The sequence below is a fragment of the Bos javanicus genome, chromosome 15 (assembly GCF_032452875.1).
Source record: "Bos javanicus breed banteng chromosome 15, ARS-OSU_banteng_1.0, whole genome shotgun sequence".
NCBI lineage: Eukaryota > Metazoa > Chordata > Mammalia > Artiodactyla > Bovidae > Bos > Bos javanicus.
Window position 1 is genome coordinate 46,171,524 of NC_083882.1, and position 27,556 is coordinate 46,199,079.

General features: G+C 39.7%; 2 protein-coding genes across 2 annotated transcripts; both read right to left on the bottom strand.

Annotated features, from left to right (window-relative positions):
• Positions 1-17,133: 17,133 nt before the first annotated feature.
• Positions 17,134-18,534, bottom strand: LOC133261220 (olfactory receptor 2AG2-like). The gene has a single exon (XM_061439735.1). The coding sequence runs from the start codon at positions 18,532-18,534 to the stop codon at positions 17,602-17,604; it is 933 nt and encodes a 310-aa protein (XP_061295719.1). The 3' UTR covers positions 17,134-17,601.
• Positions 18,535-25,364: 6,830 nt separating this feature from the next.
• Positions 25,365-26,344, bottom strand: LOC133261221 (olfactory receptor 2D3-like). The gene has a single exon (XM_061439736.1). The coding sequence runs from the start codon at positions 26,313-26,315 to the stop codon at positions 25,365-25,367; it is 951 nt and encodes a 316-aa protein (XP_061295720.1). The 5' UTR covers positions 26,316-26,344.
• Positions 26,345-27,556: the final 1,212 nt, after the last annotated feature.

The following is a 27,556-nucleotide window of genomic DNA, read 5'->3' on the forward strand; positions in this document are numbered from 1 at the left end:
CCTATATTTTTTTCAGTTTTACTAAGGTATAGTTTTCATACAGTTAAATTCACCTTTTGTAGTATATAGTGCTGCAAGTTTTCATAAATGTATATTTGTTGTTCAGTCACTAAGTTGTGTCTGACTCTTTTGCGACACCATAGACTGCAGCTTGCCAGGTTTCTCTGTCCAGGGGACTTCCCAAGCAAGAATACTGGAGTGGGTTGCCGTTTCCTTTTCCAAGGGCTTTTCCTGACCCAGGGATCAACCCATATCTCCTGCACTGGCAGATTCTTTGCCACTGAGGCACCAAGGAAGCCCATATATAGTATACAGCCACCACCAAAATCAAGATATAGAAGTTGTATCAACCTCCCAAATTCTCTGGTGTCCTTTGGTAATTATATCCTGCCCTCCACAAGTCCCCTGCCAACTCTGATCTGTTTACCATTGCTACTATTTTTCTTTCTTGCCTTTTCATCATGTCATATGAATGGTATCATACACTTCGAGTATAACTCCTTTCACTTAGTATAATATATTTGAGATTCATCCAAATTCTGCTGATTATTAGAAGCCTGTTCACACTTATTGCTGAGTAGTGTCCATTTGTAAGGATGTATCATAGCTTGCTTTTCTATTCATCAAAGACATGTGTGTGTTCTTTCTGATTTGTGTTGTTTGTGTAAAAAGCCATTACAAACATTCAGGTGCAGATTTTCAAGTGACATAAACTGTTACTCACTTGGGTAAGTATCTTTCAGTGAGCTTGCTCAGTTTTCTGGTAAGTGTTTTTTTTTTTTTTAATTTTATTTTATTTTTAAACTTTACAATATTGTATTGGTTTTGCCAAATATAGAAATGAATTCGCCACAGGTATACATGTGTTCCCCATCCTGAACCCTCCTCCCTCCTCCCTCCCCATACCATCCCTCAGGGTCGTCCCAGTGCACCAGCCCCAAGCATCCACTATCATGCATCGAACCTTGACTGGCAACTCGTTTCATATATGATATTATACGTATTTCAATGTCATTCTCCCAAATCTTCCCACCCTCTCCCTCTCCCACAGAGTCCAAAAGACTGTTCTATACATCAGTGTCTCTTTTGCTGTCTTGTATACAGGGTTATTGTTACTGTCTTTCTAAATTCCATATATATGTGTTAGTATACTGTATTGGTGTTTTTCTTTCTCGCTTACTTCACTCTGTATAATACGCTCCAGTTTCATCCACCTCATTAGTACTGGTTCAAATGTATTCTTTTTAATGGCTGAGTAATACTCCATTGTGTATATGTACCACAGCTTTCTTATCCATTCATCTGATGATGGATATCTAGGTTGCTTCCATATCCTGGCTATTATAAACAGTGCTGTGATGAACATTGGGGTACATGTGTCTCTTTCAGTTCTGGTTTCCTCAGTGTGTATGCCCAGCAGTGGAATTGCTGGATCATAAGGCAATTCTATTTCCAGTTTTTTAAGGAATCTCCACACTGTTCTCCATAGTGGCTGTACTAGTTTGCATTCCCACCAAGAGTGTAAGAGAGTTCCCCGTTCTCCACACCCTCTCCAACATTTATTGCTTGTAGACTTTTGGATTGCAGCCATTCTGGTGTGAAATGGTACCTTATAGTGGTTTTGATTTGCATTTCTCTGATAATGAGTGATGTTGAGCATCTTTTCATGTGTTTGTTAGCCATCTGTATGTCTTCTTTGGAGAAATGTCTATTTAGTTCTTTGGCCCATTTTTTGATTGGGTCATTTATTTTTCTGTAGCTGAGCTGTAGGAGTTGCTTATATATTTTTGAGATAAGTTGTTTGTCAGTTGCTTCATTTGCTATTATTTTCTCCTATTCTGAAGGCTGTCTTTTCACCTTGCTTATCGTTTCCTTTGTTGTGCAGAAGCTTTGAAGTTTAATTAGGTCCCATTTGTTTATTTTTGCTTTTATTTCCAATATTCTGGGAGGTGGGTCATAGAGGATCCTGCTGTGATGTATGTCGGAGAGTGTTTTGCCTATGTTCTCCTCTAGGAGTTTTATAGTTTCTGGTCTTACGTTTATATCTTTAATCCATTTTGAGTTTATTTTTGTGTATGGTGTTAGAAAGTGGTCTAGTTTCATTCTTTTACAAGTGGTTGGCCAGATTTCCGAGCACCACTTGTTAAAGAGATTGTCTTTAATCCACTGTATATTCTTGCCTCCTTTGTCAAAGACAAGGTATCCATATGTGTGAGGATTTATCTCTGGGCTTTCTATTTTGTTCCCTTGATCTATATTTCTGTCTTTGTGCCAGTACCATACTGTCTTGATGACTGTGGCTTTGTAGTAGAGCCTGAAGTCAGGTAAGTTGATTCCTCCAGTTCCATTCTTCTTTCTCAAGATCGCTTTGGCTATTCGAGGTTTTTTGTATTTCCATACAAATTGTGAAATTATTTGTTCTAGCTCTGTGAAGAATACCGTTGGTAGCTTGATAGGGATTGCATTGAATCTATAAATTGCTTTGGGTAGTATACTCATTTTCACCATATTGATTCTTCCAATCCATGAACATGGTATATTTCTCCATCTATTAGTGTCCTCTTTGAATTCTTTCACCAGTGTTTTATAGTTTTCTATATATAGGTCTTTAGTTTCTTTAGGTAGATATATTCCTAAGTATTTTATTCTTTCCGTTGCAATGGTGAATGGAATTGTTTCCTTAATTTCTCTTTCAGTTTTCTCATTATTAGTGTATAGGAATGCAAGGGATTTCTGTGTGTTGATTTTATATCCTGCAACTTTACTATAATCGTTGATTAGTTCTAGTAATTTTCTGGTGGAGTCTTTAGGGTTTTCTATGTAGAGGATCATGTCATCTGTAAACAGTGAGAGTTTTACTTCTTCTTTTCCCATTTGGATTCCTTTTATTTCTTTTTCTGCTCTGATTGCTGTGGCCAAAACTTCCAAAACTATGTTGAATAGTAATGGTGAAAGTGGGCACCCTTGTCTTGTTCCTGACTTTAGAGGAAATGCTTTCAATTTTTCACCATTGAGGATAATGTTTGCTGTGGGTTTGTCGTATATAGCTTTTATTATGTTGAGGTAAGTTCCTTCTATTCCTGCTTTCTGGAGAGTTTTTTATCATAAATGGATGTTGAATTTTGTCAAAGGCTTTCTCTGCATCTATTTAGATAATCATATGGTTTTTATTTTTCAATTTGTTAATATGGTGTATTACATTGATTGATTTGCAGATATTGAAGAATCCTTGCATCCTTGGGATAAAGCCCACTTGGTCATGGTGTATGATCTTTTTAGTGTCTTGTTGGATTCTGATTGCTAGAATTTTGTTAAGAATTTTTGCATCTATGTTCATCAGTGATATTGGCCTGTAGTTTTCTTTTTTTGTGGGATCTTTGTCAGGTTTTGGTATTAGGGTGATGGTGGCCTCATAGAATGAGTTTGGAAGTTTACCTTCCTCTGCAATTTTCTGGAAGACTTTGAGTAGGATAGGTGTTAGCTCGTCTCTAAATTTTTAGTAGAATTCAGCTGTGAAGCCGTCTGGACCTGGGCTTTTGTTTGCTGGAAAATTTTTTATTACAGTTTCAATTTCTGTGCTTGTGATGGGTCTGTTAAGATTTTCTATTTCTTCCTGGTCGAGTTTTGGAAAGTTGTACTTTTCTAAGAATTTGTCCATTTCTTCCACGTTGTCCATTTTTTTGGCATATAATTGTTGATAGGAGTCTCTTATGATCCTTTGTATTTCTGTGTTGTCTGTTGTGATCTCTCCATTTTCATTTCTAATTTTATTGATTTGATTTTTCTCCCTTTGTTTCTTGATGAGTCTGGCTAATGGTTTGTCAATTTTATTTATCCTTTCAAAGAACCAGCTTTTGGCTTTGTTGATTTTTGCTATGGTCTCTTTTGTTTCTTTTGCGTTTATTTCTGCCCTAATTTTTAAGATTTCTTTCCTTCTACTAACCCTGGGGTTCTTCATTTCTTCCTTTTCTAGTTGCTTTAGGTGTAGAGTTAGGTTATTTATTTGACTTTTTTCTTGTTTCTTGAGGTATGCCTATATTGCTACGAACTTTCCCCTTAGGACTGCTTTTACAGGGTCCCACAGGTTTTGGGTTGTTGTGTTTTCATTTTCATTCGTTTCTATGCAAATTTTGATTTCTTTTTTGATTTCTTCTGTGATTTGTTGGTTATTCAGCAACGTGTTGTTCAGCCTCCATATGTTGGAATTTTTAATAGTTTTTCTCCTGTAATGGAAATCTAATCTTACTGCATTGTGGTCAAAAAAGATGCTTGGAATGATTTCATTTTTTTTAAAATTTACCAAGGCTAGATTTATGGCCCTGGATGTGATCTATCCTGGAGAAGCTTCCATGTGCACTTGAGAAAAAGGTGAAATTCATTGTTTTGGGATGAAATGTCCTATAAATATCAAGTAGGTCTAACTGGTCTATTGTATCATTTAACGTTTGTGTTTCCTTGTTAATTTTCTGTTTAGTTGATCTATCCATAGGTGTGAGTCAGGTATTAAAGTCTCCCACTATTATTGTGTTATTGTTAATTTCTGCTTTCATACTTGTTAGCATTTGTCTTACATATTGTGGACCTCCCGTGTTGGGTGCATATATATTTATAATTGTTATATCCTCTTCTTGGATTGATCCTTTGATCATTATGTAGTGACCGTCTTTGTCTCTTTTTACAGCCTTTGTTTTAAAGTCTATTTTATCTGATATGAGTATTGTGACTCCTGCTTTCTTTTGGTCCCTATTTGCATGGAAAATCTTTTTCCAGCCCTTCACTTTCAGTTGTATGTGTCCCCTGTTTTGAGGTGGGTCTCTTGTAGACAACATATGTAGGGGTCTTGTTTTTGTATCCATTCAGCCAGTCTTTGTCTTTTGGTTGGGGCATTCAACCCATTTACATTTAAGGTAATTACTGATAAGTATGATCCCATTGCCATTTACTTTATTGTTTTGGGTTCAAATTTATATACCCTTTTTGTGTTTCCTGTCTAGAGAATATCCTTTATTATTTGTTGGAGAGCTGGTTTGGTGGTGCTGAAATCTCTCAGCTTTTACTTGTCTGAGAAGCTTTTGATTTCTCCTTCATATTTGAATGAGATCCTTGCTGGGTACAATAATCTGGGCTGTAGGTTATTTTCTTTCACCACTTTAAGTATGTCTTGCCATTCCCTCCTGGCTTGAAGAGTTTCTATTGAAAGATCAGCTGTTATCCTTATGGGAATTCCCTTGTGTGTTATTTGTTGTTTTTCCCTTGCTGCTTTTAATATTTGTTCTTTGTGTTTGATCTTTGTTAATTTGATTAATATGTGTCTTGGGGTGTTTATCCTGTTTGGGACTCTCTGGGTTTCTTGGACTTGGGTGATTATTTCCTTCCCCATTTTAGGGAAGTTTTCAACTATCATCTCCTCAAGTATTTTCTCATGGTCTTTCTTTTTGTCTTCTTCTTCTGGGACTCCTATGATTCGAATGTTGTAGCGTTTAATATTGTCTTGGAGGTCTCTGAGATTGTCCTCATTTCTTTTAATTCGTTTTTCTTTTTTCCTCTCTGATTCATTTATTTCTACCATTCTATCTTCTAATTCACTAATCCTATCTTCTGCCTCTGTTATTCTACTCTTTGTTGCCTCCAGAGTGTTTTTGATTTCATTTATTGCATTATTCATTATATATTGACTCTTTTTTATTTCTTCTAGGTCCTTGTTAAATCTTTCTTGTGTCTTCTCAATCCTTGTCTCCAGGCTATTTATCTGTGATTCCATTTTGATTTCAAGATTTTGGATCAATTTCACTATCATTATTAGGAATTCTTTATCAGGTAGATTCCCTATCTCTTCCTCTTTTGTTTGGTTTGGTGGGCATTTATCCTGTTCCTTTATCTGCTGGGTGTTCCTCTGTCTCTTCATCTTGTTTAAATTGCTGAGTTTGGGGTGTCCTTTCTGTATTCTGGCAGTTTGTGGAGTTCTCTTTATTGTGGCGTTTCCTCGCTGTGTGTGGGTTTGTACAGGTGGCTTGTCAAGGTTTCTTGGTTAGGGAAGCTTGTGTCGGTGTTCTAGTGGGTGGAGCTGTATTTCTTCTGTCTGGAGTGCAATGAAGTGTCCAGTAATGAGTTATGAGATGTTTATGGTTTTGGGGTGACTTTGGGCAGCCTGTATCTTGGAGCTCAGGGCTGTGTTCCTGTGTTGCTGGAGAATTTGTTTGGGATGTCTTGCCCTGGAACTTGTTGGCCCTTGTGTGGTGCTTGGTTTCAATGTAGGTATGGAGGCATTTGATGAGCTCCTGTCAATTAATGTTCCCTGGAGTCAGGAGTTCCCTGGAGTCAGGGTTTGGACTTAAGCCTCCTGCTTCCAGTTATCAGTCTTATATTTACAGTAATTTCAAAACTTCTCCTTCTATACAACACCATTGATAAAACATCTATATGAAAGATGAAAAGTTTCTCCACCATGAGGGTCACCCAGAGAGGTTCACAGCTTTACATGGAGAAGAGAAGAGGGAGGAGGGATTTAGAGGTGACCCGAATGAGATGAGGTGGAATCAATAGAGGAGAGAGTAGGCTAGCCAGTAGTCACTTCCTTATGTGCACTCCACAACTGGACTGCTCAGAGATGTTCATGGAGTTATACAGAGAAGAGAAGAAGGAGGAAGGAGACAGAGGTGGCCAGGAGGATAAAAGCGGGGAATGAAAAGGAGGGAGACAGATCCAGCCAGTAGTCAGTTCCCTAAGTATTCTCCACTGTCTGGAACACACAGAAATTCACAGAGTTGGATAGAGTAGAGAGGGGTTAGGGAGGAGACACAGGTGATCTGGTGGAGAAAAAGGAGAGTCCAAAGGGAGAGAGAGCAGTCAAGCCAGTAATCTCGCTCCCTAGTGAAAAATGGGTACTGAAGATTGGGTTCTTAAAAGTACAAAATTGGTAACAAATACATAAAAGCAAAAATTAAAAATCTAGAGTAGAGTTTGGATTTTCAAAAATACAATGTTAAGGAAAAGAAGAATGAAAAGAAACAGAGAGAGAGAGAAAAAAAAAGTTGCAAAAATTATAAAGAAAATATAGGTACAAAATTGATAACAAATACCAAAAGCATAAATTAAAAATCTAGAGTAGGGTTTGGAATTTCAGATATACATGTTATATAAAAGAAGAAGAGAAAGAAAGAGAGTGAAAAAGAAAAGTCACAAAAATTATTAAAAAAAAAATATAGGTATAAAATTGATAACAAATACCAAAAAGCTGAAATTAAAAATCTAGAGACTGGAATTTCAAAAATACAATGTTAAAGAAAAGCAGGAAAAAAAAAAAAAAACAAGGTCACAAAAATTATAAAAAATATATATATGAAGTTTGCTTTAAAAAAATAGGGTCTTTTTATTTTTTTGCAAAGTAATAGTAGGTTATAAAAGTGAAAATTAAAGGAATAATAGAAGACTTAAAATTTTTTTTAAATTAAAAGAAAGAAAGAAAGAATGATCGTAAACATAGTAAAACTATATCTAGGACTTTCTCTGGTTTTGTTGTGGGTATTGTGGGTTCAGTTCATTTTCAGCTAGTTCCTTGGTCCGACTTATATTTCTCAAGATCTATAGGCCCCTTCCTATGAAGTCGGTACTAACCACAGGGTTTTAATCTATTGCCTATAGCTTCCAAGGCAGTTCCCTCTGTTATAGCTTCTTCTGTTTGCCGGTCTCTTCAGTGTCTGGTTTCCGCCCTGACACAAAGGGGACGGTGGTGGACACTTTTTTTTTTTTTTTTAGGCTCACTTGTTCAGTTGCCCTGTGGGGAGGGAGGGACGCTGCAAACAAATAACACTGGCGTGTGCTCGCAGTGCCTCAGCTACACTGGGTCTGCCCCCACTCACTGCGCATGTAGCCTCCCTGCCCACACTGCTCAGGCTCTAGGTTGCTCTGCTGGGAACCATCCATGGCCGGCCCTGGGCTGCCTGCACCTCCCAGGTCCAAGCCACTCAGGTTCAGGCACTCGGGTAGTCCTCAGAGGCGCAGATTCGGTTGGGCCTGTGTTTTGTGCCCTCCCAGGTCCGAGCAGCTCAGGTGATGAGGTCCTTGGCAAGCGCGATTGCTGCAACTTATCGCCTCCCCGCCACTCAGTTATCTAGGTGTACAACCAGTGCACCTTCTCAGGCGGATGTTGACCGTCCAGACTCCCAAGAAGTTTTAGTTAGCAAAGAAGCCTGCTTATAGTTTTATAGATAATGTCTCTCTGGGGCTGCAATTGCCCCCTTCCGGCTCTGGCTATCTGTCACCAGAGGGGGATGGTCTGCAACTGGCTATCTCTGTTCAGTCTTTTGTTCCATTCCTGGCCTGGTGGTGTCTTAGGTTAGGGCTGGCTTTTCGAGTGGTAGATATACCACAGTCTGGTTTGCTAGCCCAAATTATTTCGCTCAGATAGCACTCAGGGTATTCAGGCCAGATGCTTACTCTAAGCGATGCAGCCCGCGCCGCCCCTCCCTGCCCAGCCCCTGCTTGCTAGTGGCGGGTGCAGGCGTCTGCGCTGCTTCTTCGCTGGGGGAGTTACCGTAGGGCTCGCAATCTGCGAGTTTTAATTGTTTATTTATTTTTCCTCCCTGTTATGTTGCCCTCTGTGCTTCCAAGGCTTGGCACAGATTCAGCAGTGAGAAGGTTTCCTGGTGTTTGGAAACGTCTCTCTTTTTAAGACTCCCTTCCCAGGATGGAACTCCATCCCTCCGTCTTTTGTCTCTTTTTTTTTTTTGTCTTTTATATTTTTTCCTACCTCCTTTCGAAGACTTGGGTTGCTTTTCTGGGTGCCTGATGTCCTCTGCTGGCATTCAGAAGTTGTTTTGTGGAATTTACTCTGCGTTTAAATGTTCTTTTGATGAATTTGCGGGGGAGAAAGTGTTCTCCCTGTCCTACTCCTCTGCCATCTTAGCTCCTCCCCCCGGTAAGTATATTTTTAAGGAATTATCTTCCATAGTGACTGAACCATTTTCATTTGCAATTTTATTTTCATTTTGCATTCTATTAAATTGAAAAATATAGGCTCTTTAAGTTGTTATTCAAAATGAGGGAATTATTTCCTCAACCCTTAAACCTCATATCTTTCCAATAAGCATTTTAGAAAGTAAAAAAGGAGTTTTGGGAAATAAGCAGAATTTCTTATGCCTGTAAGGAGTGAAATTCCAGAGAGAAAATCAAGTAGGAACACACACACTGAGTATAAGACTAAAAACATTAATGGAATTCAGTATAGTTAGCAGTGTTGGAAGTTCCTACAAATTGTTCAAAAATTTTCTGAGACATGTAGATTATAAATATTTGTTGTATCTTCAATGCAATTTATTTTTTAATCTCTAAAACCTTTTTATGGTCATTGGTTATCATGGGTAATTAAAGTTCACATTTACCATTTTATAAAATATACAAACTATATTTTCTTTGTTGGATGATGAATCACAAACCTGTCTTTACTGACAAGCACAACTGCAGTGCTCCAGGTGTGGCGTGGAAGAGGACCTGATTAGAGCGGCACGTGTCCTGAATCGTAGGAAAGGGCCTGAAGCTATGCATACAGTTAGGCCCTAAAAACACAGTTTATGGTAAGATGATTTGCTCTGAGAAATGGAGTAGGAACTGGAGAGGAGAATATGACTTCAAAGAAGAATTCTTTAAGATGGCGGTTACTGGAGCAAATGTGTAAACTGTAGCAAATATTTCTGTAAAGAGATGTTGCAGAGCAGAAGCAGATAATTCTAATACCTATTTCTTTGAGTAGTAAGAGAACTTGGTTCAAGAGAACTTAGTGTAGTGTTTGGTAAATTTTAACAATGAAAAATAACTCAGCCATTTAAAAAGAGTGAAATTCTGTCATTTGTAGCAACATGGATTGTCCTGGAGAATATGATGGGCTCTTCCAAAGATAAGTGTGCAGCTATGTGCAGCTATGCTAGTCAAGCTGGTAGTGGAAGATGACGAAGTTCTGTATAACTACTCCCCTTTTCCCTGCAATGTAGGATGCAAGTCATAAGCAAAGAGTCAAGGTGTGCAATAGTATTTTTAGGGAATAACAAACAAATTATATTGGGTGAGGCAAGGGGATACTACATTCCTGGGAGTTAAGGATGAATACTGCAAAAAGATAGCATTTCCAAATCAATGTATGAGTTAAATACAATTGCAACAATATAGCAGTGGGTTTTTTTGGACAGTTAGCAGATGATTCAAGAATTCATCAGGAAGAATAAACCGATGATAAAACCTCAGAAAATTTTGGTGAGGAAAAATGGAAACAGAGACTTTTTATTGACCAATGGAACTAAAGAACAGGAGCATAAACATTCTCTACTGCTAGACTTACAAGACAGCATATAGTCAAGCAATTATAAATACAGTAATAGTAATAATAAACACATACTATGGAAAGGTGATTAAGAATACTAATAAGAAAATCAGCTATTTAGAAACACAATTAACTTAAAGCTCACCATTCATCATATACCTAAACTGCAGATTAAAAAGTCAAATGTCACTTATGAAATTATTAAGCAAGTCTAAAAGAAATTTGAAAATATTTTCTGAACAAAGAATGGGAAATGTAAGGAACTACAAACAGCTACAAAAAAAAAAAAAACCCTCATTAGATGAAGCAAAATAAGTAATATAAATGAAAACAACTGTTAAATTTTCATTGGTATGTTTAATAAATAAGCAAAGCAAGTTCAAATGATAAGACAGCTCCATAAAGTGTACAATAAACAGGCACTTCCAGCTCAACATTATGACAGAATGGAAAGGGTTTCTAAACTACTTGTTAGTAATCTGGCTCTTTATAACAAGAATTTAAAAGTAGTTTCTTTGCTTACACCCCACTACTTCCACTTCTACAATTTGACCTAATGTAAAATATACCCTTATGTAGGAAAATTTGGTCGGAGAAGGCAATGGCACCCCACTCCAGTACTCTTGCCTGGAAACTCCCATGGATGGAGGAGCCTGGTAGGCTGCAGTCCATGGGTTCGCTAAGAGTCGGACACAACTGAGCGACGTCACTTTTACTTTTCACTTTCCTGCATTGGAGAAGGAAATGGCAACCCATTCCAGTGTTCTTGCCTGGAGAATCCCAGGGACGGGGGAGCCTGGTGGGCTGCCGTCTATGGGGTCGCACAGAGTCGGACACGACTGAAGTGACTTAGCAGGAAAATTTGGAGAGACAAAATTAAGTGTAAGGAAATCCCTAAATACATTATAGCAGACTCATATGATAACATTATGTAGTCATTTGAAATGAAGTTTTATTAAGAATATTTACTAGTTATTCATGTAATAGTTAGCATGGTTTATGGAGAAGGCAATGGCACCCCACTCCAGTACTCTTGCCTGGAAAATCCCATGGACAGAGGAGCCTGGTAGGCTGCAGTCCATGGGGATGCGAAGAGTCGGACACAACTGAGCGACTTCACTTTCACTTTTTGGATACAACTGAGCTACTTCACTTTCACTTTTCACTTTCATGCATTGGAGAAGGAAATGGCAACCCACACCAGTGTTCTTGCCTGGAGAATCCCAGGGATGGCGGAGCCTGGTGGGCTGCCATCTATGGGGTGGCACAGAGTCGGGCTGAAGTGACTTAGCAGCAGCAGCAGCAGCATGGTTTAAGGACTTTGCCAGGCTCTGGTCGAAGTGCCTTATCATCTTATTCAAGACTCCCTAAAACATCATGAAATCATCATGAGTTCTATTAAAATCACTGCTTTTCAGAAGACCAAACTGAGAAACAAACGGTTTAATTTACTGTTCAAAGATGCACAGATCATAAAAGGAATCAATACTCTCTCCCTCCCTGCTACTGTCTCTCTTTACCCCTGCACTATAATGTTCCTTCTTCACAGAAGGAAGTTCACCAAATTTTAAACAACAACAAAGAAATAACAGAACTTTAACCAAAATGTACATAACTATTCAGTAAAATACATATATGAAAAAACAAAAAAGAGAAAACTTAATAAGTGATTTTGGCTTCTTTACGAAGTTTCAAGTTTTCTGTTTTTATGATGAATGTGGATTAGTTCCATAGATTATTATATTTATATGATCATTTATCTTAATAGATTAAGCAATCTAAGATAGTTTTATAAAGAAAGAAAGTTTTTCTGAGTTTTAACAAAGTTCAGTTCAGTTCAGTCGCTCAGTCATGTCCGACTGTTTGCGACCCCATGAACTGCAGCACGCCAGGCCTCCCTGTCCATCACCAGCTCCCGGAGTTCACCCAGACTCACGTCCATCGAGTCAGTGATGCCATCCAGCCATTTCATCCTCTGTCGTCCCTTTCTCCTCCTGCCCCCAGTCCCTCCCAGCATCAGAGTCTTTTCCAACAAATCATCACTTCGCATGAGTTGGCCAAAGTACTGGAGTTTCAGCTTCAGCATCATTCCTTCCAAAGAAATCCCAGGGCTGATCTCCTTCAGAATGGACTGGCTGGATCTCCTTGCAGTCCAAGGGACTCTCAAGAGTCTTCTCCAACACCACAGTTCAAAATTATCAATTCTTCAGTGCTCAACCTTCTTCACAGTTCAACTCTCACATCCATACATGACCACAGGAAAAACCATAGCCTTGACTAGATGGATCTTTGTTGGCAAAGTAATGTCTCTGCTTTTGAATGTGCTATCTAGGTTGGTCATAACTTTCCTTCCAAGGAGGAAGCGTCTTTTAATGTCATGGCTGCATTCACCATCTGCAGTGATTTTGGAGTCCAAAGAAATAAAGTCTGACACTGTTTCCACTGTTTCCCCATCTATTTCCCATGAAGTGATGGGACAGGATGCCATGACCTTCGTTTTATGAATGTTGAGCTTTAAGCCAACTTTTTCACTCTCCTCTTTCACTCTCATCAAGAGGCTTTTGAGTTCCTTTTCACTTTCTGCCATAAGGGTGGTGTCAACTGCATATCTGAGGTTATTGATATTTCTCCCAGCAATCTTGATTCCAGCTTGTGTTTCTTCCAGTCCAGCGTTTCTCATGATGTACTCTGCATAGAAGTTAAATAAGCAGGGTGACAATGTACAGCCTTGCTGTACTCCTTTTCCTATTTGGAACCAGTCTGTTGTTCCATGTCCAATTCTAACTGTTGCTTCCTGACCTGCATACAGATTTCTCAAGAGGCAGGTCAGGTGGTCTGGTATGCCCATCTCTTTCAGAATTTTCCACAGTTTATTGTGATCCACACAGTCAAAGGCTTTGGCATAGTCAATAAAGCAGAAATAGATGTTTTTCTGGAACTCTCTTGTTTTTTCCATGATCCAGCAGATGTTGGTAATTTGATCTCTGGTTCCTCTGCCTTTTCTAAAACCAGCTTGAACATCAGGAAGTTCACAGTTCATGTATTGCTGAAGACTGGCTTGGAGAATTTTGAGCATTACTTTACTAGCATGTGAGATGAGTGCAATTGTGCGGTAGTTTGAGCATTCTTTGGCATTGCCTTTCTTTGGGATTGGAATGAAAACTGACCTTTTCCAGTCCTGTGGCCACTGCTGAATTTTCCAAATTTGCTGGCATATTGAGTGCAGCACTTTCACAGCATCATCTTTCAGGATTTGAAATAGCTCAACTGGAATTCTTTCAACTACACTTTGTTCATAGTGATGCTTTCTAAGTCCCACTTGACTTCACATTCTAGGATGTCTGGCTCTAGGTCAGTGATCACACCATCGTGATTATCTGGGTCATGAAGATCTTTTTTGTACAGTTCTTCTGTGTATTCTTGCCACCTCTTCTTAATATCTTCTGTTTCTGTTAGGTCCATACTATTTCTGTCCTTTATCGAGCCCATCTTTGCATGAAATGTTCCTTTGGTATCTCTAATGTTCTTGAAGAGATCTCTAGTCTTTCCCATTCTGTTGTTTTCCTCTATTTCTTTGCATTGATCGCTGAGGAAGGCTTTCTTATCTCTTCTTGCTATTCTTTGGAACTCTGCATTCAGATGCTTATATCTTTCCTTTTCTCCTTTGCTTTTCACTTCTCTTCTTTTCATAGTTATTTGTAAGGCCTCCCCAGACAGCCATTTTGCTTTTTTGCATTTCTTTTCCATGGGGATGGTCTTGATCCCTGTCTCCTGTACAATGTCACGAACCTCAGTCCATAGTTCATCAGGCACTCTATCTATTAGATCTAGGCCCTGAAATCTATTTTTCACTTCTACTGTATAATAATAAGGGATTTGATTTAGGTCATACCTGAATGGTCTAGTGGTTTCCCCTACTTTCTTCAATTTCAGTCTGAATTTGGCAATAAGGAGTTCATGATCTGAGCCACAGTTAGCTCCTTGTCTTGTTTTTGTTGACTGTACAGGGCTTCTCCATCTTTGGCTGGAAAGAATATAATCAATCTGATTTCGGTGTTGACCATCTGGTGGTGTCCGTGTGTAGAGCTTTCTCTTGTGTTGTTGGAAGAGGGTGTTTGTTATGACCAGTGCATTTTCTTGGCAAAACTGTATTAGTCTTTGCCCTGCTTCATTCCGTATTCCAAAGCCAAATTTGCCTGTTACTCCAGGTGTTTCTTGACTTCCTACTTTTGTATTCCAGTCCCCTATAATGAAAAGGACATCTTTTTTGGGTGTTAGTTCTAAAAGGTCTTGTAGGTCTTCATAGAACCATTCAACTTCAGCTTCTTCAGCGTTACTGGTTGGGGCATAGACTTGGATTACTGTGATATTGAATGGTTGGCCTTGGAAATGAACAGAGATCATTCTGTTGTTTTTGCGTTTGCATCCAAGTACTGCATTTAGGACTCTTTTGTTGACCATGTTGGCTACTCAATTTCTTCTAAGGGATTCCTGCCAGCAGTTGTAGATATAATGGTCATCTGAGTTAAATTCACCCATCCCGGTCCATTTCAGTTTGCTGATTCCTAGAATGTCGACATTCACTCTTGTCATCTCTTGTTTGACCACTTCCAATTTGCCTTGATTCATGGACCTGACATTCCAGGTTCCTATGCGATATTGCTCTTTACAGCATCGGACCTTGCTGCTATCACCAGTCACATCCACAGCTGGGCATTGTTTTTGCTTTGGCTCCATCCCTTCATTCTTTCTGGAGTTATTTCTCCACTGATCTCCAGTAGCATATTGGGTACCTACTGACCTGGGGAGTTCCTCTTTCCATATCCTATCCTTTTGCCTTTTCATACTGTTCATGGGGTTCTCAAGGCAAGAATACTGAAGTGTTTGGCCATTCCCTTCTCCAGTGGGCCACATTCTGTCAGACCTCTCCACTATGACCTGCCTGTCTTGGGTTGCCCCACGGGCATGGCTTAATTTCATTGAGTTAGACAAGGCTGTGGTCCTAGTGTGATTAGATTGACTAGTTTTCTGTGAGTATGGTTCAGTGTGTCTCCCCTCTGATGCCCTCTTGCAACATCTACCATCTTACTTGGGTTTTTTTTTTACCTTGGGCATGGGGTATCTCTTCACGGCTGCTCCAGCAAAGCGCAGCAGCTGATCCTTACCTTGGACGAGGGGTATCTCCTCACCGCCGCCCTTCCTGACCTTCAACGTGGGATAGCTCCTCTAGGCCCTCCTGTGCCCGGGCAGCCACCACTCCTTGGAGGTGGGGTTGCTCCTCCCAGCCGCCACCCCTGGCCTTGGGTGTTCATCTCAACTATGTGACCCAAGGTGTTTTTGGAGCTTCTCAACTGAACAGATTTTAGTTTCCAGTTTTTGTTTTAAATTTTCCCAAACTGATACATTGAATGATAAAATAAAGCATATCCGCAATGGCACCCCATTCCAGTACTTTTGCCTAGAAAATCCCATGGACGAAGGAGCCTGGTAGGCTGCAGTTCATGGGGTCGCTAGAGTCGGACACGACTGAGCGAATTCACTTTCACTTTTCACTTTCCCACATTGGAGAAGGAAATGGCAACCCACTCCAGTGTTCTTGCCTGGAGAATCCCGGGTAGGGGAAGCCTGGTTGGCTGCCGTCTATGGGGTCGCACAGAGTCGGACACGACTGAAGCGATGCAGCAGCAGCAGCAAACTAATAGATATGCTTCCCAGATGGCTGAGATGGTAAAGAATTTGCCTGCCAACATGGGAGACCTGGGTTCAATCCCTGGGTCGGGAAGATCTGCTGAAGAAGGGAATGGCAACCCACTCCAGTATTCTTGCTTGGAGAATTCCATGGACAGAGAAACCTGGAGGGCTACAGTCCATGGGATCACAAAGAGACAGACACAACTGAGCGACTAAATTTCGTTCTAAGCTAATAGAAAGTGAATTATGTTTGGTAGTCTTCCTTTCCTGTGGACATAGACATATACTTATACTTACCATGCAATTATTTTGATGTTTCAAAACAGGTCTGTATGTATGTAAAGTATATATATTTTTTTAAATCAGGCAAATACACATCACATGACTCTCAGTGCTATTGTATCTCCAGTCCTCACTTGAAATCTGAGAATTTCCACATTCTATTTTATTCATTTCTATAATTTTAATTTCAGGCAGTATAAAAATGTCCCATTTAGCTTTTTTTTTTTTTTTTAATCTCAACATAAGGGCTTCCCTGGTGGCTCTGATGGTATAGAATCCTCCTGCAATGTGGGAGACTCAGGTTCGATCCCTGGGTCAGGAAGTTCCCCAGGAGAAGGCAATGGCAACCCACTCCAGTATTCTTGCCTGATGAATCCCACTGATAGAGGAGCCTTGTGGGCTACAGTCCATGCGATTGCAAAGAGTTGTACATGACAGAGTGACTAACAATTTCGCTTTAACACTTTCAACATAAGTATTTGTACAAATATAGTCACAAATCGATTATTCATTCCAACTAATTGCTTGAACAACCATCTACCTAACAAGACAAGAAGCCCAAGATATCTTCTGAAGATATTTCTTTCTACAACCAAGAATCCAGTTCAAATGAAAGCAGTCCTCCTCTGACTTTAAGAAGCTGTTGGAGTTTGCTCAGCCTGTTATTAGCTATATCATTATCACTGCTGTATGATACTGAAATTGAAACTTAGTCTATCACATCTGCAGCCATGAAATTAAAAGATGCTTGCTCTTTGGAAAAAAAGCTTAGACAAACCTAGACAACATTTAAAAAGGAGAGACATTACTTTGCCCACAAAGGTCTGTCTAGTCAATTTATGGATCTTCCAGTAGTCATGTATGGATGTGAGAGTTGAACCATTAAGAAGGCTGAGCACTGAAGAATTGATGCTTTTGAACTGTGGTGTTGGAGAAGACTCCTGAGAGTCCCTTGGATTGCAAGGAGATCCAACCAGTCCATCCTAAAGGAAATAAGTCCTGAATATTCATTGGAAGAACTTATCCTGAAGTTGAACCTCCAGTTCTTTGGCCACCTGATGTGAAGAGCCAACTCATTAGAAAAGACCCTGATGCTGGGAAAGATTGAAGGCAGGAGGAGAAGGGGATGACAGAGGACAAGATGGTTGGATGGCATCACCTACTCAAACGACGAGTTTGAGCAAGCTCCAGGAGAAATGGTGAAGGACAGGGAAGCCTGGAGTGCTGCAGTCCATGGGGTCACAAAAAGTCAGACATCAGTGAGTGACTGAACAACAACTACCAAATCTACTTAGTAACTGTATCAGGAGGTGTGTCTATAGTATGTATTTTCCCAGGACCCTCCTCAAAGCCCCCATAACCTCTTTATTCCTCAGGCTGTAGATGAGGGGGTTCAGGGCTGGGGTGATCATCGTGTAGAAGACAGAGATGATGTTGTCTTGCTTGGGGCTGTGGAGGGAACTGGGCAGAACATACATGAATGTGGCAGCTCCATAGAACATCCCGACCACAGTCAAGTGGGAAGAACAGGTGACCAGTGCTTTCCACCTCCCTTCCTTTGAGGGCATGTGGAGCACAGTAAGTAGGATTAGTGTATAGGAGGAAACAATAGCAGAAAGGGGGAGCAAGACGAAAGTCACACCTGTCACATATACCATGAGTTCATATCTGGAAGTATCTGCACAGACCAACTTCAATAGAGGTGGGATCTCACAGAGCAGGTGGCTGATCTCCTGGGACATACAGAAAGGGAAGTGCATGGTGTACAAGGTATGTCCTAGAGCACTCAGGGAAGCCAGGACCCACGATGTGGCCACCATGAGCCAGCAGACCCTCGGCCTCATGAGGACCATGTAGTTCAGAGGATGACAAATGGCCACATACCTGTCATAGGCCATGAAGGCCAGTAGGAGGTCCTCTGCACCACCCAGGGTCAGTGCCAGAAACATCTGAAGGGCACAGCCCACAAAGGAGATGGTGTTTTCACTGAGCAGAAAATCCATGAGGGCCTTGGGAGTGACAACAGACGTGAAGAGGAGGTCCATGAGAGAGAGCTGCCCGAGCAGGAGGTACATGGGCACATGGAGCTGGGCATCCATTGTGATGGCCAGGAGCAGAAGGCAATTGGTGGCGAGGGCCAGCATGTACAGGACTGTGATTGCAGCACAGAGCAGCTCAGGAGACAAACTGTCATTCAGAATCCCCATCAATATGAAGCCACTTCCCAGGGTGAAGTTCCAGTGCTCCATTCTGTGTTGTTTCTTTAGTTATGTAGAACCAGATGGTCTTGATGAAAGCCTTTCTAAGGGAGATTACCCTAGTTTTGCATTGTCTCACCTCACTATGGAATTACCAATAAGAATTCCATGAGATGATATCTTTTCCTCTTGGTAGCTAGGTTTGCCTTCTGTCTTCTGAATTTATGAATATTTTCATTAAATTATTATAAAGTATCATATAAATTAGAAACAAGCATGTTGGTTATAGCCTGTCATCTTTAAATAAGATAACCAAGAGAATGAACACAAGCAAATATCTTTGTAAATAGATAAAATCATAGCTATCTTCCCAACAAAAAAAAATACCTGCACATTGGCTTTTAATTCAGTTGCTTTTCTGCTTTAAATTTCCTTGGGATTCCAATTCTGTTTTTTTCTGCTCCCCTAGACATGACATCTGGCTTTATTTTCCGGTCTCATTGTTCTGAACAGTTTTCTCAACAGGGAACCTCTTGGCTCTTGGACCACTTGGTCTCTTGTGTTCTTGAACTGTCCTCACATCCTTGATGAGCATACTGCTACTTTACGGAAGGGAAGAGGAATTCTGTGCATGACTGAATCACTGGGATAGTATAGATTTTGGAGGTACATATTCAGGAACAGTACAAAAGATGTTTGCCTATTTTCAGGTAATGATAAGATGTTTGCTCAAGAGGAATGAGGATAGAAACGAAGGTGGTGCATGAGACTTGAAAAGATATGGCAAGGTATTTGTGTTTAGGGTACATGATAGAAGGGGTGAGTTATAAAAGAGGGGGATTTATAGAAAAGGCCCAAAGCCATCCCATCACTTGAAAGTCAAATTAAGATCTTGAATAAAAAAACAGAGATCCTCTATCTCATAGTATTAGCTGTATGAGGAAAGATGCTGTTTCTGCTGAGCCCTGAATCTATGTGGAAGTTTGAGCAGGAGAACAAGTGGTGTGTGGAACTGTGCTACTTCATTTCCTCTACATGGATGCAGACCTTTCATAGTTGGATGGAGGACTCAGGAGGCACTCTGGAAAAGAAGAGAATAATCCACCAAATGTTTCATCTTTCCTTTGCATCATCTGCGCTTACCCCTCTGTCTTCAGTTTATGTCACCAACATTGTCAACTTAGGGTTGGGACCTTTCAGTAGTTGGATGATAAAATCCTAAACTCGGAAGGCTTTTCCAACTGATCTAGTTCCTTTCATTCACTCCATAAATATTCACTAAGCTCTTACAATATACCAGGCACTATATTTGATGCTAGGGAAATTGCACAGATGTGAAATGCCCATTACATAAACACCTACACACATCTACTGGCAATGAAATACGAAGGAAAGTATAACATACTACGAGTCTATCTAAGTGAAGTATCAGGGAAGGAAACTTTATATAATCACGTATATGTCACTTATGCAAGCTACAGGCTGCAGATGAATATAAGGGGCTAAGGAAAAAGGGGTCAGAGTGCAATAACAGAGAGAGGAGACAGCACTATAAAGGTCAGAACATTGAAGCAGTACAAGTCCAAGTATCCTCCTTGCACTTACGCCACAGTGAAGTCTAGGCAAGAAGTCAACTAGAAAATCATCTTCTTGTAAAACTGTTTCATCATTCTTTGGGGTCTGAGATCTTTCTCTGGTCTCACAAAACCATGTATATACATTGAAACTGAGAAATAGTGACTGGAAGAACTTCTTTGCCCATTGGCAGTGACAAAAACACAAATTCAAAGACAATTCTTAGTACTGTTCCTAGTATATATATGACTTGAAATACTTTCCTTGAATTAAAAAGATGAATGGATACATTAATAAAGGGAAGAAAATAATTAACTGGTTATATTTATCCAGATTTATGCTCCAGGAATTTGGACAGGACTTAAAAGAAAAAGCAGGACTTAAGTGGTGATACTTAGGACTCAAGATCTTTTCTATCTGCCTTCCTCCCTTTGATTCAGAGCCCTACTCTCCCTCCTTCCATCCTCTAGTTTGTCTCCACTAAGGTCATCTGAAGATAAATGCCAGAAAACATAAATGCCTACACAGGATGAGCCCCCTTTCTGGAAAACTGCTGATGATGGGTGAATACCTTAGACCAAGGGAAGATAATAGAAACCGAGACTAACAGAGGGGCATTGTTGTACTTTATAGGAAATGGTCAGACAAAGCCAATGAAGAAGATGGAGTCAAAAATTTGGAATCACATCTTTATGTTATTACTCTGTATCACTGTTAGCATACTTTAAAATATTCACTGACTTCAATTAGCTTTTTCTGTAGCATTGGACTTTAATATCAAGCAGGCATATATGGAACAGGCACTTCAACTGATTTTAGATTATCCTCTTTTGAGATCCCAGTCTTTTATGGGTACACATCAGACCATCTGAGGCCAGGATAATCTAGGTCTAGAGATAATACTGAGACTTTTACCAGGATGCCAGCATCAGGAAGTATAGGAACCCAGGTCTTGCCAGTGGAACAGATCAATTGTGGGTATATGTAAGGGTACCTAAAGTATAGAATAGAATGGATGAGTTATAATGGCTGAGGGACTGAGAATCTAAGAGGCGGAGCAGTGAGGTCTTGACCATATATCTCAAGACTTCCAGATTCCACTTAATTTTCTTGAAACAAAGAAAGAGCCCTTACCTCAGATGGGGAGGGGTTCAGCTGCCTGAGTACATCTTCTGCCCTGTGATTCATTTGAGGGATGAAGATGTTCATAAAGATGAAGAAAGAGGTGATAGTTCTTCTGGCAGGGGAGGATGTAGGCATGTGTACAGCTGTGACTGAAATCAGAGGTCAAAGACACCTCCAGTCACATTGCCAGTCCTCTCTGGAGGTGGAAATGGATGCCAATGAGCAGATGAGAACCTAGGCAGGATCCTGGGGAAGCAAGGAGCTAAATCTCTATGCACAAGCGAAATTCTCCCTGTGAGAAAGCCTTCAGAGCCTTGGCATCATTCTAACTGAATTCTTGAGTCCAGGTACTCAGACTTTCAGGTATTCCTATCTTACTAGGAGCCACGAAAAAAGATGAGAAGGGATTGGACTAAAAAGGTATAAAAGGAACTGCCCAATGGAGATTCTACACCAGCCTCACTGTCCCTGGGGTGACAGTGAGCTGGGGCCCTGTCCTGGGGGAGGCATCCTGGTCTCATCCCTTCAGCTAACATGACCTCCCCTGAAAATGCTGCTCCAGGAAACAAAATTTTAATGAATCTCTCAGGCATGTCTCCTGGCCTCCAACTCCAGCAAAGTTTACCCACTAAATGAGCTCTGAGGCCTGAGGGCTATGCTGCCCTCACATGGATTTACCGAGGCCATTTCCAAAATCCTACTAAATAGACAGTATCAGTGAATGACCTAAGAAGCAAGGGCCCCTGGTTAGCTTTCTTTCCAAATTACAAAGTGTATCTTGTGGATTCTGTAAATGCTGCCACTCCCCGTCTCCCAATTTGTGCCTCTAGCCTGGGCCATTATCAGCCAGAGAGAAATGAATTTTGCAGTGCTTCTGTTCATATCAGGCCTTCCTTCCTTGAGCTTTAATTAGCATCAAAGCAATGATTCATTGGACCTTTCTATACTTTTATGTTTTTTGTTTCTCCCTTTTTCTTTCATTAATTCATGAGCACACATGTGTGCATGTTTCTGCACTCAGTTCAAGTGGACTCAGCCGCTTCTAAGATAATGAATGATACAGCACCTGCCTCTATCCATCACTGCTTCAGTTCAGGCCATTCCCTCACCCAATCTTTTGCCAGGTCCTCCTCATTCTTTAGTCTCTCTTTAATCACTTATTTTTCCAGAAAATTTGGAAACTTCTGCTGAAGTTATAACTTTTTTCTTTCAATTTTAAGCAAATGAAAAATACATTTTTTATGTTCTGATTATAAAAAGAATATGCTCAAGAAAATTATTGCAGAAGTAAAATGAAAGAAATAAAATACAAGATTTTTTATTTTTCTCATAAAAAGAACATACCCAAAAGAAAGTTTTACACATATGAAATGTAAAAGCACACTATTCACAATTAAAAAAAAAAACAAACTGGAAACAAGCTTTATGTCCATCAACAGTGGAATAGATAAATATTCACACAAAAGAATATCATGCAGCAATCAAAGGAACCAGAAGAACATACAACAAAACAAATAATTCAGCAACTTAATATTAAGTGAAAAAAAGAACCCTAAAGATTATGTATCATGGTACTTCATTTATAAGGTTAAAAACTCAGATAAATTTTTTTTTAATTGGCGGATAATTGTTTTACAATGTTGTGTTGGTTTCTGCTGTGCAACAACGGGAATTAGTCATAATTATACATATATGAGCCTCCCTCCCTGCTCTCATTCCACCCCTCTAGGTCATCACTGAGCACCAGGCTGGGCTCCCTGTGTTATGCAGTGGCTTCCCACTAGTTATCTATTTCCCACATGATAGTATATATGTGTCAATACTACTTTCTTAATTAGTCCCACCCTTTCCTTCCCCCATTGTGTCCACAAGTCTGTTTGTATGTCTGTCCGTGTTTTTGCGATCCAAATAGGGATTTTTTAAAAATAAAAAGTACGGAACACTTTTATAAGGAATAGGAATAACTTTTATAAGGTTAAAATTCAGATAAAATATTTTTAGAGGAATACTTGTGGATTCAGTAAAACTGTATAAAATAGAGCAAAAGAAATGATGGATATAGGATCTGGAATAACCAGTTACTACACTAAGGGAATCAGAGAGAAGGATAATGTATTGAATAATTATTCATATTAATACTTACTTAATTTTCTGAATTATACTATTATTAATTATTTGGGACTTAGTCATATTATATTAGAACTAGGAATTGAAATATCATATAATTTAATCCCATATTGATTTTATAAGTGAGGATTCTTATTGCCAACAACAAATGATTAAAAAATGAATAACAAAACCACTGCCTGCAGGCACCTATCCAATATCTTTTCTGCTTTGACGAGCAGCCTTTCAGTTCTAATTCTTTTTGACTATCCTTTTGCATTTGTCACTGCTGAGTACCTCTCATTTCTTAAATCTTTTCCTTCTTATATTTATGACACATCACTATGGCCAGATTCCCTTTACAGATCTTGGATTTTTATTAATTTTGTCATTCCATCTTTCAAGTTGGTTTTAATCAGGATGTTTCCAAATGAATAAATATAATTTCAGAGCTAGAAGTCCCATAAACACAAATTAAGCAATAATGGAGATAGAGAGTAACGAAAGCATGTTGTCTTAGACTGTGTGTTTCGTGAAGGCCCCTAGAGAGCTGACGGTTCTGTTGAGAATGAACTGTCAATGTTGGGTACAACTTAAGTGCACCAAGGCTGATTAGCAGAACATTTCAGATGCAAGGAATATCCAGTGCTAATGATTAGAGGTTGAACGCACTTTTCATTTTTGAGGAAGAAAAGGAAAGTCGTTGTGGCTAGAATATAATGAATGTAGACCTCCCAGACATTTTAATAAAAAAGCTCAGTGTGAGTTAATTAAGAAAATTACAGAGATTAAAACATTAGTTAGATAATATAATCAATAAGATTTCTTTAGACCTTGAAATTAAAAAAAAAATTTTTTTTTTTAATTGTGATCCTGTGTTCATGCAGCTTTTCTTGTGGCTCAGCTGGTAAAGAATCCGCCCGCAATGCAGGAGGCCCAGGTTTTACCCCTGGGTTGGGAAGATCCCCTGGAGAAGGCAACAGCTACCCACCCCAGTATTCTGGCCTGGAGAATTCCTTGGACTGTATAGTCCATGGGGTTGCAAAGAATTGGACATGATTGAGTGACTTTCACCTACTTAAAGCTCATGCAAATTGTCAAGTTTAGTTTTCCATTTAATCATTGTCTTTCTCCTAAAAGGAAGGCATGACTATGCACAGTTTTCCACAGTGGCTGCACCAATTTACATTCCCATCAACAGTGTAGGAGGATTCCTTTTTCTCCACACCACCTCCAGGATTTGTTATTTGTAGACTTTTTAATAATGGCCATCTTGACCAGTGTGAAATGACTTCTCATAGTTTTGATTTGCATTTCTCAAATAACTAGCAATGTTGGGTATCTTTTCAGGTGCCAATTGGCCAACTGACTGGTGGCACTAGTGGTAAAGAATCCACCTGCCAGTGCAGGAAATACAAGAGACACAGGTTCAATCCCCGGGTCAAGAAGATCCCCTGGAGTAGGAAATGGCAACCTGCTCCAGTATTCTCGCTTGGAAAATTCCATGCCTGGTGGGCTACAGTCCATAGGCCTGTGCTCAGTTGGACATGACTGAACACACACACACAGTGAGAGTGACTGTCTTCTTTGGGGGAATGTCTGTTTAGGTCTTCTGCTGATCTTTTGATTTTTGTTGTTGTTGTTGTTGTTGTTATTGAGTTGGTTGAGCTGTTTGTGTGTTTTGGAAATTAAGCTCTTGGTTCCATCATTTGCAAATATTTTTCCCAGTCCATAGGTTTTCATGTTGTTCATGGTTTCCTCTGCTGTGCAAAAGTTTGTAAAATATACCTTCTTTATTTAACTTTTGAAAGAGTTACCTCTTAAAAGAGTTATATTTGTGTTATCTTGTGAATTTCAAGTTTTTTTAAGAAAGGCATTAAGTTACTCATATTTTGAGGTTCTGGGCACAGTGTTTTCATAGGGTAGGCATTCAGTGAATATTTGTAGAGAAGAAAATCATCTGAGGTAAACAAGGCAAGGAAAGAAAAGAATGAAGCTAGTAGAGCTATTGTTGTCTATCACAGTGTTCAAAGTACTTTTTAAAAATGTCAAAAATCATTGCCTCTGAATGTTGACTATCTTCCAGCCAGTCTACTCAGAGCTCCCTTCACATCCTTGTTCCTCAGGCTGTAAATTATGGGGTTCAACATTGAAGTCATAACTGAATAGAACAGAGAAATGACCTTATCTCTTTCATTCATTGTCTTGGAATTGGGTCTCATGTAGGCAAATATTCCAGAGCCATAGTAGAGAACCACAACAGTGAGATGGGAGCTACAGGTAGAGAACACCTTGAGCCTCCCCTCGCCTGACTGCATCCGAATCACAGTGGAGATAATACGCCAATAAGAGACCAGGATGAGAGAGACAGGAGCTAGGAGAACAATCACACCCATTGAAAAGAGGGCCATTTCAGCATTGTAGGTGTCTGCAGAAGCCAGCTTCAGGAGTGCAGGAGGTTCACAAAAATAGTGATTAATTATGTTCTGTCCCTGGTAGGGGAGACAGAGTGTAAATGTACTGTCCACGGCACACACAAATGCCCCACTGATCCAGGACACTATGGCCAACTGGACACAAACCCTCTGGGTCATGAGAGTAGAATAGTGTAGGGGCCTGCAGACTGCCACATAACGGTCATAGGACATCATTGCCAGAAGAGCACACTCTGTACACCCTGCTAGGAGGAAGACAACTATCTGTAGTGAGCACCCAGCAAAGGAAATGGTTTTCTTTTTTACAAGGAAGTGGGCCAACATCTGGGGAACGATGCTTGTAGAGAAACAAAGATCAACAAAGGACAAGTTTTTGAGGAAAAAGTACATGGGAGTGTGAAGTCGAGGGTCAGTTTGGATAAGAATTATTATGAGCAGGTTTCCAAAAACAGAGAGAAGGTAAATGATCAGGAAAACACAGAACAGCAAGATTTGGATCTTTGGATCCTGTGAAAGTCCCAGCAAGGTAAATTCAAGCACAAAAGTTTGGTTTCCTTCTCCCATTGATGTTTGTCCCTGTTTACCTGTCATCAGAAGGAGAGTAGATGCATTCTGAATGTTTGATTTCACAAGCTTTATAAACAAGTGCAATGTTAACAAGTGTACCTTGGGGACTATTTGCTTCCAGCTGCTTCCTACAGTGTGCCAGTTAGCATTAGAATGCATATTGTCATTTCCACCAATTTATATAGCTTTTTAAGCCCAGTTTTCCTTGCTTGATCCACTTGGTAGTCTGAGTATCACAGTCTATACATTTTCCTGACAACTCCCGACAAGGTAATTTACATATTGCTAAATTACTGTGAAATATGTTACAGATATTGCCTTTGTTTTGATTTCATTTTTTCACCTCAAGAAATATTTTGTACTTGTGAGACTCAGCAGTCTAAGAATGAGGTGAATTTGTTTAGTCAATAAAAACCGCTCACTTTTTATATTTCAAAATTAAAAAATAGGGGTCAATGTCAAATTTGACCATAATACTCCCAAAACATGGCTTGGGAGTTCAAACAGATAAATCATTGTTATTAGTTTTGCATTTTTCCATTGTGTTTTTATAAAGAGGCTTGAGCAGCAATCCAAACAGGACAAGGAAGAAAAGAGGAAGTTATAACCATGGACTATAATCCTGACCTTTGTACAAATATTTCATATGATAAGGAGGAAAAGTAGTATGAAAAATTGTAAAATTCAGAAATGTTCTATAGGAGATTTTAGCACCCAGGGCCTTGTTCCAGTAAATGACGCCAGGACTAAGCAAGAACTTGAACTTCTGAACTGAATATTGCACAGCCCTGTCACACAATTTCAGCTCATCTTGGACCTCAGGTTTAGCCATGGTAACAGTTCTGACTTCCCTGGCACTACAGACAATTTACTTCAGGGATCCCCTGCCTATCTTTCAGCATTCTTCCCACAGTGCTGGAAGCATGGGCAAGTTAATGTCCCAGAGGCAACCTTTAACCAATGGGCAATGGGGATTGATGAATAAATGCACCAGACATTTCTGGGAGGCAGCCTGTATGCTTCTTAGAAGTTGAGCTCTATATAGTTAAGCCCCATTGTTTATTACTCCTACTTTTACTATTATTTCCCCTAAAGAGCTTTTTTTTAGAGTTTTTTTCCCTAATCACCATCCCTCATAAAATCATCCCTGAGGTCAGTTTTCAAATAAACTGTCTGTACCCAAGCTCTTTTCTCAGGCTCTGCTTTCAAGGACTTAAATTAAGAGAGAAAGTACAGAATCTGATATGGAATCCTAATAGAGACAA